This window comes from Poeciliopsis prolifica, unplaced genomic scaffold, assembly GCF_027474105.1.
Source record: "Poeciliopsis prolifica strain line A6 unplaced genomic scaffold, Auburn_PproV2 SCAFFOLD010, whole genome shotgun sequence".
Taxonomy (NCBI): Eukaryota; Metazoa; Chordata; class Actinopteri; order Cyprinodontiformes; family Poeciliidae; genus Poeciliopsis; species Poeciliopsis prolifica.
In genome coordinates, this window is record NW_026562385.1 from 4,524,870 (window position 1) to 4,539,603 (window position 14,734).

At 39.0% G+C, this 14,734-nt stretch overlaps 1 protein-coding gene across 1 annotated transcript; it reads right to left on the bottom strand.

Moving 5' to 3' along the window:
- Positions 1-913: 913 nt before the first annotated feature.
- LOC129363730 (heparan sulfate glucosamine 3-O-sulfotransferase 6-like) lies at positions 914-13,883 on the bottom strand. The gene is made up of 2 exons (XM_055035997.1): positions 13,140-13,883; positions 914-2,133 (listed from the first exon to the last, which is right to left on the bottom strand). Exons 1-2 carry the CDS (start codon positions 13,637-13,639, stop codon positions 1,515-1,517), a joined length of 1,119 nt encoding a protein of 372 aa, XP_054891972.1. The 5' UTR covers positions 13,640-13,883; the 3' UTR covers positions 914-1,514.
- Positions 13,884-14,734: the final 851 nt, after the last annotated feature.

The following is a 14,734-nucleotide window of genomic DNA, read 5'->3' on the forward strand; positions in this document are numbered from 1 at the left end:
ATTTGCTTTGTGAAAGACCAAAGCAAAACATACTTGTAAAATGAACCATTTATATCCTGGTTCTCTCCTGGACTTCACCATCAACACCAGCACTTCAAAACTCAAGGCGAGTATAGATGACGGATGGATAGATGTACACTTACTTGATCAGATTATTAACAACAAATCAATCGTTCACAGAATAAACAATGTGCAATTCCACATGAAGCAAAACTAGCTCGGAATAATGTTAAAACAGAAAGGAATTGTTTATATGACTGAATTTTATATTTAAAAAAAGTCCAAATCAAATAATTAGACTTCTTTTTTTTGCTAAATGTTAGATAAAAATTTTCTCTGGTTTTTGTGTGTGTTTTCTTTCCAACTTGCTGCTTAATCACTCAACCGCATTCAAACGCAAGGTTTTATTTGTCTACATGGAGCAAAAAAAGCTTTTATTCTTTGTTTTAAAATCCAGCTGCAGTTACCTTCAATGTGGCCCTTTTCAGCCTTGTTCGCATCAAAGCGCACTTTTATGCTGGCAGTGGTTTATTTCACAATGACACCTACACTCAGTACTCAGGTAATTCCCCTTTGTTGATTGGGCATTTAACTAAATCTGATATGCTGCTCTATTTTCTCATTCTTTTCAATCCACTAACATCTAAAAGAAAAAAATTCATTCTGATCTTTACTGTTCCTCTAAATCCTTCTTTGGAGACAGTAAAGAATCTGAATGGTAGTTCAAGTTCACATCTTAAGTATACCACTACAATTTTGGCAGATGGAGACGTTTGCAGATGTTGACCGATGTTTTTTTTTTTTTTTTTTGTAATAGTTAATGACTACATAACCATTTGTGATGAACAGATAAACCTGGTTCTCTGTGAAACTCATGAAATTGAGAAAAAAAAAATCACAATAAACACTAATACAACATCTGTATGTGTAGATTTAATTGGATATTTACATTTGAGGTATAAACTGTATTTCAACTGCAATTAATACAAATTTTTTGCAGTGTGTAGCAAATAATCTGATTGTCTTGTTTTGGGTGAAACAGAAAACAGAACAAAAAAATAAAAGTGTCAAAGCATTGCTGTAGTATGACATTATTCCCAATGTCCTGTCAGTTAAGCCATTTTATGTCTTTCTTTGCCATGTAATAACAAGTACATGGTAATAAATAAAAGGTTTATTTTTTTTATAAAAACATGTTATTCATAACAACATAAACTATAAATATGATGCCATCTTATAAACAAAGAACGAGATAAGAAAAAAGAAAGAAAATGAAACCTTCAAACCAAATGACAGTGGTTTCAAGTCCTCAATGTGTATATTTGCATTTTAGCAGCACTGGGTCCATCTCAGCTCCACCTCTACAAACTATTGCAGTTTATGAGTGTTGCATGTCAGGTTGCATTTACAGGCAAAAAGATCTTTGCCTTTACCCCTCCCTGAGAATCTTAGATTTCCAAAACTTTAAAGAAACATCAAGAGGCTTTTCTTAAGGCAGGCTTGATCGTCGTTCATCAGTCCCAGCCAAAGTCTTGTCCACTCATCTGATAGAAACGCTGGTTGAACGGTCTGTAGAAGTCCCTGAGTCTTTGCAGAACCTCGGACGGGATCTGGGGGTGAGGTCGGCCCTTTGACTTCCCGAGGCAGCGAGGCCTGCTGCTCCCCTCCGGCTTCTTCAAGCAGGGAAAACCTTTAGTCTGGTTGAAGTAGAAATGTTTATCTGAAATGACTCTTTTCAGGCCCAGAAAGTCCTGAACCCGTCCCATTTCCCCGGCAGGATCGGACACGAGTCGCTCACCGCTGACAAACAGAAAGTGAGACAGGGGGAAATACTGGAGCCAGTTCTCCAGATGTTTGGCGTAGAGGCCGATGCGCACGGCGCTCCAAGTGGAGTCTACCGGTCCTGTGGAGGAGTTCTTTAAAGCGAGGCTCTGGAAGGATGGTAGTCCCGGGTTCTTGGTGAGTGTCTGGGTGTAGTCGGATACAGCACGTGTTACCGGGTCCCTCACTACAACGATGAGCTTGGTGTGGCAGTTCATTGTGCAAACACGACTGGATGCCTCCTTGGTTACAAAGTAGCTTGGTGTCTTCTCCATGGTGATCTGGCCGTCCAGAGTCCGGGGCATCAGGTTTCTAGATGACAAGAAGAAATGTCCAGTTAGGTATTTTGATTCAACGCATTCACTCGTCAGAATGTTTCTTCAATGAGCCTAACATCCTTCATGTCAACTTCTTATATTTTTTCTTATTTTGTTGTGACATGGCATAGGAATCTATGCCTATGCCATGTGGACTTGGACTAGACCATTCTAACACAAGATTAAGGCGAAATATTTAGTCATTAAACTCCCAGACTAGTCTCAAATCTTTGACAGATTTTGACACTATTTCCTACATCAATTCTGACCAACTTTCATGTCTCTGCTGAAAAATAAGATGTCTTGTGACAAATACAGCACACCACACTTTTTCTGATTTATTTATAACAATATTGGAAAACAATGTGTCTCTTTTCCGTCCACTTCAGAATGGTTCATTATGTTGAGATTTTTTGTCTTATAAAACCCCTCATAAATACATGTAAAAAAAAAAAAAAAAAAAAAAAAGTGAAAAAGTTCAAAGGGTAGGAATGTGCTTTCAAACTCTTATACCTGAAGGAGTGAAGCTACAGCCAAACTTGCCAGGTTAATCACACACTTATTTTAGTAGCCGTAACCCTTCTTTCATTAAATCACCTCAATTCATGTATGATTAAAGCTTTGGATCCAAGACCGTGTTATTGTTTGCAGCCCCTTCGAAACCTCACTTGAAGGTCTGCAGAGCAGGACCATCCGCTCACTTGGGGTCTGATGAGTCTAAAACCACAAAAACCTCAAGAACCACTTAACAGCAATTTCCTACAGATTTCCACCCCCTCTTCTTCCTGCAAGAGCAAAGCGCCCACCCTGTTTCAACCTCGCCTCCCCTGCCTGTTCCTCCACGCATTTAAAGAGTCCAATATGTCTGCAGGAAGTGTGACCGGGCTGTCCAGCTGCTGAGCTCAGCTAGTGTGTTAAACATATGGCTGTGAGGGGGAGAAAAACACTGTGCACAATAGACCAATACAAATACTGTGATATGTTCTTAGTTATGTAAAGTAATCTGCGTCTGTAGAACAATAAACCGATTTATCTATTTATTTTTGTTTTATGGGTAGCTCACAAACAACATATGTCTGGTATCGTTTGAGCACATTGTTTCTTCTTCTGTGGTTTGATTTCTAGTCCATCTATCAAACCGGCATTGTGGGCACCATTCAGGTCTCAGATGTGCTCGTGATTGACAGGAGAGCTGTGTGAGCCAGACTTGTGGCAGACTAAGATTTCAGAAGCGAGTCGGTTTGCCTGAGAAACAGGCGATGAGCAATGATTAAAACGCAGGAGGAGCTGTCTATTGGCCATTTTGGCTGCATACATCTTATTGTGTTACTGGAAACGGAGAGCATTCATGTGGTTTCCTATAAAATAAACAAGTAAGGGAGCATTTGGGCTTTATTTGTTTCACATTGGAAGCCTCAATTGAGTCCAAATGGCCATAATAAGAGGTCGTTCAGAAATGTAGATAAGTTTTGAGGGGAATTTATTTTCCCTGTGAGACTTTTCACGATCAAGGACTGATTTGATGATTTGTGAAAAACAAAACAAAACAAAAAAAACTCTGCATTGCATTAATACTGCAGCTTCTTTTCATAAGTTGGCATCAGGAAGATAAGTAATTAAAGAAATAATCTTCACCTTTTGAGCTCTTGAGAGAAATATCTGTTTCGCTTTAGCTCTGGGTGATATCACTTAAACATATTACTTATGGTTTTTAAGTTGCTGACTGAAGCAGATAGATGTCAGTGGTCTAAAGCCTCAGTTGGGATCATTTAGTCAAAAGCAGCATTAGTCAGGATGAATAATGAGAACATGAGTGTAACTTCATGAATGTGAAAAGCAAACATCTTGAAAATCTCAGAAAAGAGGTGGATCAAGCAAATCCACAGACAAATATATGGATTGAGAGTTTCAACTATCGGAGGGAATTCACTTGATTTTATCACTTGAAATATGGCATCAAATGAGTTTATCATTACTTAGAGAGGATTTACAAAGACGCTTAAGGTCCAGTCCATTCTGACATGGATGCTTTTCTGAAACAGACTTTTTCAGCCACATTGAGTCTCCCATCCACAGGAAAACTGCCTTTTTAGTGGTGATAAACTGAGATTTTATTAAGCTGTGTTTTATTGTATCGATATGTAAACAAACCTTGTAACATGTCAGAACAAGACCTGAATAAAGGTCACCAGCAATAGTACCAGTGAATTGGTTGAAAAACAGTTATTTCTAGAAAATGTTGCATTTATTCCTCACTGATCAAATTTGCTGATGCTCCTCTAAAGGGAGTGCCCTCACTTAATATTCACATTAGCGTTCGAGAGGACTTTATCTTCTTTTGCTCAGATGTAAGCTTCAAGACATCTCAGGGAAGTTTTACAGGGCACTAAATTTACTTATAGCTTGTAATAAACACCAACTGATGCAGCTTAAAGAGGGAACACAAATAAAACTTTATGTGGGTTGCAGAGACGGATGAAGGTGAATACATTCTTGCGGGACTTATTGCTAAACAAATAGAATAGAAATAGCCTTTATTGTTCCACAGAGGGTTGGATATCCTGTCAATCCTAATATATTCTGGATGGAGGACTTTTTAAAAAAGTTTTAAGTCATTTGTGTTTACTTCAAGGTGAGCCATCTCAGCCCATTACAATGCCCTTAATAAAAGACCATTAAGTGATCACTATCCAATTGCACGAGGCTATCCTCTGCCTCCTTACTCTGTTTATCTGGGTCTGATCAATACGTCTGTCTCTGTGTGACAGATTGTGCTCAGTGCTTGCAATGCGTGTGGTTTTCACTTTGCACACACGTGGGCACAGAGGTAACGGTGTTTAATGATAAGTGAATTAGCGTCTGCCCTCTGATTCGTCATGCGTGGGCTTGGGTTTGTCCTTCACTCCTTCAGCTGAGTGACACTTTGGATAATGACGATTAGTTTTCTTTCCATACTCATGCATAGTTAATGAGTTGTGGCTTTTACCCCTGTCCCTCTCCCCCTATTGATCAATCAGCCTCATTAACCCAGAATCAATAAGTAGCAACTTCTGTCATAAATCTGTCTGCACATGGCGACAAGGAGTACTGTAAATCTGTCAAGGATGATTCATTTGAAATCCTATTTATCAGGTGCAAATCAAAATTCTTGTGTAACCCCCAATAAACTGCTACGTCTTAGTTTTGTGCCTAAACGTGAGGCTTGGGGAGCAAATATGTTTTCTATTTAGTCCATCAAAAAAACGTTGCTGACAAACTATACGAGTCTGGAACTCCCTGCTGTTAAAAGGATGTAACGCTTTTTCCTCCCCGAAGTGCCACAGAGCTGATTACAAAGCTGATACTGGAAGCAGTCTGGATCGCACAATTCGATGAAAAAAAAAAAAAAGAAAAGAGTAGAAATGATTTCTGCAAGGATGTGGCCAACAGACTTCCTGCCCCTCAGATTACGGGGCAGCTTACACCCCTGCAGCACCTTAGCAAAAGGCATGCTGCACATCAACTGTGTGTGATCAGAGGAAACAAGGCCATTAAAAATCTAAATCTACCATGTCCTTTTCTCAATCAAAAACAGGTTGGTAACTTCAGGCCTTATTACGTCATTTCCTGGACCATTTATTTAAAAACTGCATTGTTTTTGTTGTTGTTGTTTTGCTGCAAAAGAGTTTTGTTACAATCAGCATCTTTTCATCCAAGATGTTTTCATAGCAGGGACCCAATTAAAAAAGCTGGTGGAAAATCAAGGCAATAAAACTAAAAGACCCCCAAAACACAATGTGAGGGAAACATTTCTCAGCAGAGTTGTTGTGCTCAAAGTGTGACAGAGGAAGCCTTAAGGCCATGGACTGCCGAACAGGATGAGTGGGAACTTCCATATTTAAATGAAATACTGTTTGTCATCACCTCTGACGATGAAAGAGGAGGAGGCCAAATAAATACTGGAAGTGAAGTGACAGTGTGGTTTCGAAACAAAAATTATTCTAACATTTTTTTTAAATGTGGTTGTCTGTTCCTCCTCTTAGACTTTCGGTGATTCTTCATCCATTCTGGTCACAGTTAGTCACCGATTAGCTTATGTCAGCAGTTTTTCCAGCATAATGTACAGGTTAAAAGGGAAAAAAAACACCCTGTTCAAAAAAACTAAAAACAAAGACTTTTTTTTTACAGAATTAGCCCACTTATTTCTTTTACAGTGGCTTGCAAAGGCATTCATAGTTCTGGTGTGTTTTCACACTTCCAACCACAAGCTTCTATGCATTTTGTTTCTGATTTTGTTTGATAGTCAAACACAAAGTAGCACATCATTGTGAAGTGGAAGGAAGATAAAACACGATTTTCATTTATTTTCCCCAAAAAAGATGAAATTCAAAAGTCGGAAAAGTCTGACATGCATTTGTATTCGACTCCCTTTACTTATATTCCTCTAAAGAAAACTAGTTTCAATGGTCTGTCTTTAAGAGTCACCTAGTTAATAAATAAACTTGCATCACGAAGACAGTGGACAGGCCAGGGAGAAAGTAGTGGTGAAGTTTAAAGCACAAATAGATTTTATGAAACAATACAAGATGGTTCTACAAAAATGCAAAAGCCTGCCACACATTTCAGATGTCACAGTGTAAAAGACATTTGAACATCATGTGGAGTTTTCCTCCCCTTTCACAATTATAAATGTGGCTTTTATGTTTGTCACATAAAAGCCACATGAAATACTTTCAAGTTCGTGGCTGTAAAGTGTAAAGTGATAGAAACGTTCAAGAAGTATGAACATGTTTACCTGATGCTATAAGCTGAATATGAATCTCATTATGGTGGATGATTACGTCCCAGGACGTTGACGGCGAGTAATAATATTGTCACTAGCTCATACCACAGGCATTAGAAGATGCTTACCCTCACGATTAATAATGCATTAATGCACTAAGTGAAAAGCTAACCTCCAATTGAGAAAACCCAAGTGCTGAAGTTTCACAGAAACTACTTGAAGTGGCCATTTAGAAAGGAAAGGAGTAATGCATGTTGGTACTTTAGGCTTGTTGATGTCTGGGAAAAGACAAGTACCGTCCATTATAATTAGGAGTTTTTCGACTTTCCAGAGAAGTTCAATAATGTATGTAGCTGTTGCACTCAAAATATAAATGCAATATAAATGATAATGACATCAGTCTAACTTTAAATACTTTAGTGAATGACTGCACTAAAGCTGAGTTTTATTTGTTAGCATAGTGGCTGACGGTGGGTAAGGAGAACAATGAATCACTTCAGCCTCAGGGCTGATAAACAAGTTATTAAAACACAAATTTAAAGTGGAGTATCATGAAAAGTCTAAGAAACAAATCCAACTAACTCCACATGGTAATATTGACTTTTCAGAGCTTGTAATTTAGCAATGTAGTGAAGAGATGAGGCAATAATTTACAAATCCTCAAGTAAAAGTATTATTTTAAAGCAAAAATGTCAATGTCTTTAAGGCAGAGACAAGTTTTAGAAGTTTAGCAATTATCCAGGAAAATCTGCAAGCAGTGCAGAAAACCTGGCAAACTACATCAATAGCCAATCTTTAAACTATAAATATGATAGTATAAGTGGGTCCACCATTTTGATCTGAACAGAAATACAATTAAATTGATTGCCATTGAATGTAGGTATCACAGTCCCCTGAGGTTTAATCTGGATGTTTATTCTCTTGTATTCAATTAAAGAGCATGAAGTTTACTTTGAGTATTCTGCAGTGCTCAGACATTCATATCCTCTCCAGGGGAAAAATGTAACTTTGGTGAATATTTTTCCTTAATGTGATCATAAAGTTAGAATTTCATTTTAGTTTCTAGTCAGGTGATTTTGTTTGTGACGCAAGTTGGCAAATGCCAGCAAGATTCCAAACATTGCAAACTACTGCAGATGATGGGGAAACTTTGTATTTAGTAGGAATGTATTTATGTAAAAAGTAATTCTAATATGCTTACGGATTAAACCCCTCAGGACTGGCTGGGTTGTTGGATGATTTTCCAATATAGTACACACAGTGTGAATCCCGGACTGTTTAAGCTTTACCGAACCATCAACACTGAAGTTAACTGGAGTGATGGTGATGATACAGACTGTCCCGCAGGTGCATGCATGGTGGGACTAACTGGTAGGACTGGGCTAAGACAAAGGTAAAGGCTTGGAAGAGTGAAAAAATTGGTTTGACATTGAAATTTGATGTCTGGGTTTACTCTGATATACATCTGGTGAAAAAAGTTAGGAGATGATGAAACTCATATCTGTAGGATTTCTAACCAAGCTACTCTTGACTGTGTCATTGTTTTGAGCTTTTTTCTTGGCCCATCCTACCTTCACTGGAAACTGCAGTGCCACCGAACATGGCTACCAAGCATCTGCGGCATCCGCTGGAACAGAACCATCATTTCTTTGACTATTTTTCTCACAGACCTAAAACGACCTAATGAAACTATTCCAATTTTTTTACAAGCACCCCAAAATGAACCACAATGTGCCTTAAATTATAATAATTCACCCCATCTGGGGTTTGAGTGTGGGCTTTTCCCCAAACCTTATAACACCACCTAAACCCAACTACGGTCAAAACCCACCATCATTAAAGCACATTACAGCTATACACTGTGGAAGCCACTTCCTGGTCTGCTACGCCAATCAGGGACACAGAACCTCCGTTGCTAATGACCTTAGAGCTTAATGTTGAAGGAGCCATTGGTAAAATTGCCCTCACTTGGGAAAATGTTGCCCCATGACCATAAAAGTCCACCTCCAAAACCACTGCTGTCAAAAATGAAGATTGGCTCGATGATTAGTTGAACTTGACCTCCTGGTTAGAAGAAGGTATGTGAGAGAGATCGACATACAATTTTTGTTTGGGTGTTTTTCCAAGCATGAAAGAAAAAGCTGATCTTTCTTTGATATAACAGATTCATAATCATATCTTGTGTTGTTTCAGTTTTTTCTCTGTTGGGTTTACCAATTTTTTAAAATAAAATTATTTAATCGAGTAGTTTAAAACGCAGTTGGAAAAGTAATACAGTATTAGAGTGGGCTTGTACAGCATTTCTGGCAGCCTTCACAGGTCCTGACTTAAATGATTTACACTATCTTTTAACAACATCTGATTGGTTACAGCCTGAGATGTTAAGCCTGTAACGTTTAAGACTGTGGGACTGACTGTAATCATCCGATTTTACTGATTTTACTTTAGTTAAAACAAGTTTTCCAAACAGCTAAACATGTCCCCTCAAAAATCGAAAGTTGCTTTTAAAAAATGAACTTGGCTTCTTGGTAGATTTCACCTAAAATAAATTTCAAAAACAACTCTGCTTTTATGAGAAATTAAAGTATTTCATACGCCAAGACAAAACACAGAATGCCATTGTCTCATGAAAAGCTGTGGGTTTTTAGCTGTCTGTAATGGCTGACAACTCCCATATGTAAGCTATACGACAATCACAAACTCTTTAAACCTTCGCCTCGTTTTAAATGCAATGTTTGTGGCTTTTCTGTTCCAGTAATGAGTTAAGCGCCCGCATGCAAACAAGAGACTGGAAAGGAAATACAGACATGTATCACAAAAAAAGATGAAAGCAAGAGAAAACATTTATGAATGGGTCTAACACAGTTGCTGAAGGGTACAGAAGAATCTATGACGTGTCTTCACCACTGCAGCTCACTTTGATACTTTCAACAACTGACATCAAACTTTCATATTGTGACAGCTTACAAATTCCACCCATCTGTTAAACTCATATGTCATTTTAATTATTTTTTTCCATTCAGGACACATGGTAGCAGACTCTTTGTGCTATCATAAATAAAGTGTTTGTTTGTTTTTCCAGATGTTTAAAGAAAGGTTTGGTTATATAACAAATCTTTAGCATCTCCAAATACGTTGTACGAGTCATTTAATCCTCAGTGAAAATCTTTGAGAGGCTCTGAAAGACGTGATACTGCCGCAGTGTTTTAGCTGCAAGTCAGAAAAACAGGATTTTCCAGTTGTTGTACACAATAACGAGGCCAGTTACTGTTAGTAATACAAGGCAATAGTAACCTCTGCCTCCTTATCACAGCTGGGCTAAATACAAAATGCATGCACCTGTCAGATACCATTGGTAGAAAATACTGAAAAGTTTGCTTTCGTTTGTTTCCATCATGCATTATATGCTTTAAACCTTCCATCAGCCTGTTGGATAAATCTCAATTGGAGAAATTGAAGTTTGCGGTTGTTGCATGACAAAGTGTAGAAAATGTAAATGGAAGAAAACTTTTCCAAATCACTATCTGAACATGCAAAGACCAAACATTTCTGAAAACCACACACAAAAAAAGATTAAAACACTTTCTCTGCATCCACAATTAAGAATAAAGACTTCAATTGTCTGTCTTAGAGTCTTTGTGAAAAGCTTAGTTGTTCAAATAGATAAGCCATATTATATGTGTAAGTCATTGATATACACACACCGTTAACCGGTATTGTTTACACACATGGTATCACTGCAGATGACTGCAAACACATCTCAACAATATATAACATATAATGACAGCTAAAGATTTATTTTTAAATTATATCTTGCAAACCCATATCTGAAGAAATACAAGCGTCCAAAGTTTCACTAATAAACCAAGTTTTTTTGTTTTTACTCCTTCTGTGGCATACTTCACCTCTAATGCAGATCTTACATGTGAGTTATAAGAAAATCAAATAGCTTATATTTTTCCTCAACCATATTTTATCTGCTTTGTACTGTTTTGCAGATTTTACTGTATGGCAAATCTATTTTATAGCCCGTGGAGGTATTGTTTTTAGAGGGGCATCAAAACAGTAAAATTAAAGGGATTACAGAACCAGAGAGGGTCATTTAAACCCACAAAAACACATAATATAAGCAGCATCAGATCTGCCACAGGGATTCACACATAGGAACTTTGTCAGAGAGGAATACAGTGAAGCAAGGTGGAATCAGGATGAAGCGCATCAGACAGGGGGGTGAGTAAGAGAGGAGGTAAAAGATGTGAAAAGAATGTGTGAAAGCTGGGATGCAAATGTGGTAATTAGAAACAGGAGGAAACCTATGTGTAAAAATGTAGGATAGGGGGGAGGGAATGGCAAAAATTCATACGGTGCATAAAGAGACAGACGAGGAACAGAAATCTTTCAACATGTTAAAATTATTAGCGGTGAAACTGTTTCCATGTGGCCAAATATGCTCCGTTAAGGCAGAGTGAGGAGTTTATGGCAAGTCGGGGTGGAATTACATCTGAGAAACCTCTGAAATCTGTGTTTGTTAATGCTCCTCATCCTGTCATAACCTTCACCTCTCCTCATGGCACCTTTCTAGCTCAGAGGTCTCACAATACTATTGTTCTGTCAGCCTGATGAGAGCTCAGTTGGGACCAGGTTCAGAAGCCTGCAGAACATCTGGACATGATCAGGATCAGCTTCATCGTGAGCTAAAACCCTCTTCAGAGCCTTAATTGAACCCAGATATAAATTGCTGTTTTGGTCAAACAGGTCAATCCATAATCAGCTGCTGCCACTACAGCAGAAGCTAATTAGAAACCCCCCAAAATCACGCACTGTAATCAAATCATCACATCTGCAAAAGCTGAAGATAACATCCAACTTAGACCTTTTGTTGACATTGCAGGGTGATCATAGTTGGTTTCCTATGCGGAGGACAACCAGAGCAAACACAGGATGACAGGTGGAAGTGTGGGTTGTAAATGGTTTATAAATGGGCGTCAAGATGATGAACAGCTCCTCTGGTGCCCCGGGGACCCTTTGATCTACAGTGCAGCACACATGGATCATACTGGGTGAAGCTGATCTGAGTACATCAGTCTTTCTGTGTTCTGGCTCATTTATTGACAGTACACATCAGTACATATGTGCAGGGGGCTCAGCTTTTAACAGGATGGTGGTCCCTATGGGTTAACATTTTGTGTTTATTTTCAAACCTTAATTCCTGCTTTGAGGTATTGTGGATCAATAGTAGGATTTAAACTCCATCCTTTTACACAGAACTAAGCAGTCTTCTGAGTACAAATTGCCACAACCATCTCTTCTACACATTTTCAGAAGATAATTTCTTTTTCAGTTTATAATTCAGCACCTATGCTTATTTGTTTGGAAAGCACCTTTAAGCCCAATCTAGATTTTGAAGCTACTTGTCATAAAATTGTAAATTGGGACCCAAAATGCAGGAGGCAGGCAGGTGAAGGTCAAAGGTTTTACATAAAATTAAGTAAACCCAAGAACTAAAACACAGCAGCGACTCAAAATAAAATCAAAAGTAGGAGAGCACGAGGAAACAGGCTGGTGGCATAAACGCAAATATTTGTGCCGGAGACTTGATTGCTGAACAAGAAGCAGGTGGCTGATTGGAAACTGTGCGCAACTGGAAGGGAAGAAGGCAAGTTGATGAGAGGAAAAATGAGAAATGTCTGATAGAAATTACAGGCAAAAAGAGCAAACAAGGAAACCAGAGATTTAACAAGCCAGAGACACAAACAAACAGGAGGAACTGCCAGTTAGTGAAAAATCATCCAAAACTGGACTGTTTGGTTCTCAAAAAAATGAATTTGAACAAATTTTCAGTTTCTTAGAATAATCTGGTTTGTTGATTGATTGCACAGATTATGATATTTAATATTTTTTGGTTGTTTGTTTATTTCATTAATATTTTCAACACACTTTGTGTACTGTAATCATAGGTTGGCAGCTTGGCATGTGTTTAATCTGTAGCATTTCCTTATGCTTATACTTTTTTTTTGTAAAAGCATGCACAGTGCTTTTGACCTTTTTTTGAGTGACATAATTTTTAAGATAGTTTATATGAGCAAATGAGACTTCTTCCATTGGAACAAGGTTAATTTCTGTCTACTGAGCCTTCTTTATCACTTGGTTAACACTTTTGTTTCCTGCTTTTTATTTAATGTAATAGTTTAAAGCAACTGTAACAGTTGTGTTTCCATGAAATTTAGATGCGAGCCTACCTGTACCACTCCAGCCCTCTTTCATAGAACCTGTCGAAGAAATGTGGCTCTGCGCCAAACGCCCTCACGTCCGGATGGATGCGCAAAAACTCCAGCAGGGCGCGGGTTCCTCCTTTCTTCACCCCGATGATAATGGCATTTGGAAGCTTTTTAGTCCCGTAGGTGTTGGAAACGGGGATGCTGTTTGTCTCCTTCTCGCTGCCCTGCTCGTCCACCTGCAACGCGTCCGAAGAGTCTGACCGCCTGTGGAGCTGCCGCTGCGCGCCGGAGTGGTGAGGCGGAGGCGGCCGGAGGTCCACCTGCACCTGGCTGCGGTCGTCCACGTTGTCATAGCCCCCGTCTGCACCTTGTTGGCTGTATAAAGTCCTCGGAGCCGAATCGCAAAGTCCAGCGAGACAGTAAAAGAAATAAGTGAAGATTAGGACCATGGTGAGGAACACGGAGACCTTGGAGAGCACCTTTCCAAAGTTAAGCCTGACTCTGCAACCGCCACATCCCATGAGTCGATCTCCTGCTGGACGCCAAATGACCGAAACCTTGACAACATGCTTCTTCCTCCTGCATGGATCGGATCTGGATGAGGGAGAACCTGTTGCGCAAATAAGTAAAACTTCCCTCAGCTCAGCAGTCCATTTCAGTTCACAGTACTTGTCAACTGAAAATGAAACATGCACACAAAATCACTTTTAATTGGAAATCACTTTATTTTCACGCCAGCTTGTTTTCATGCCCAGACCTGGTCGCGCGCTGGTGCGCTCTGAGGTGTTCACTCCTCCGCGCTCTTCATTTGCCCCTCGGTCGACACGCCTCACAAGTCTCCACCCTTCGCTCCAGTGGCAGATGACAGGCCCTTACGGTTCGCTGTGTGAACAAGTTTCATATTACAATCTGCTATGCATCATAACAATCCCAAAGCAGAATAAAAACACATATGAAAGCCTGAAGCACTCACAGGTCCTAACAGAAGTGTTCACATCGTTTGAACTTTTCCACATTTTTGAAATGCCACAAACGTTGCTGCAAAAACTAACACACACAAAAAAGGAAAATTAGACCTTTTTTTAGCTTTCTCAAAGAACCTGAGAAGTGTGGCGTGCATTTCTATTCAGCCGCTTTTATTCTGATACAGATATCTGTATCAGTACAGAGTCTTTTTAAGTCTTTTAAATCCATTTTTCCATCAATTCTGAGCATCTTCCCAGCAGGTAATGAAGAATAACATCATGATACTGAACATCTGTCCTTGCATGTTGGCTGTATCTCTTACATAGCTTGAGACAAACTTTAAACACACTAGTTATGGTATTCTCTCAACAATTGCTTTCTCATTTCATTGGACTTTGTGGCTGCAACGTGAGCAAATATGGAACATTTCCAGATGCAGGAATATCTTTTCAACCCACCTTAGTTTTAAAGTTTTAAAGTTTTAGCTTTATGATTCTCACCCTCATTGAACCTCGATCGACATCATTCCTTTGAGAGTTCTTGAGTCCTTTTGTGCTCCGGTTGCACCTTGAGACACAACACGAAACCAATACACAGACATCTGAAGCATACATTTAAAACCGGAGTGCCCAGGAAAGCAGAGGAATAGC

Coding starts and splice junctions, on each gene's coding strand:
- LOC129363730 (XM_055035997.1), bottom strand. CDS start 13,639: ATGGGATGTGGCGGTTGCAGAGTCAGGCTTAACTTTGGAAAGGTGCTC. Junction 2,134..13,139: donor AGAGGGCTGGAGTGGTACAG/GTAGGCTCGCAT, acceptor CTTGTCATCTAG/AAACCTGATGCCCCGGACTC.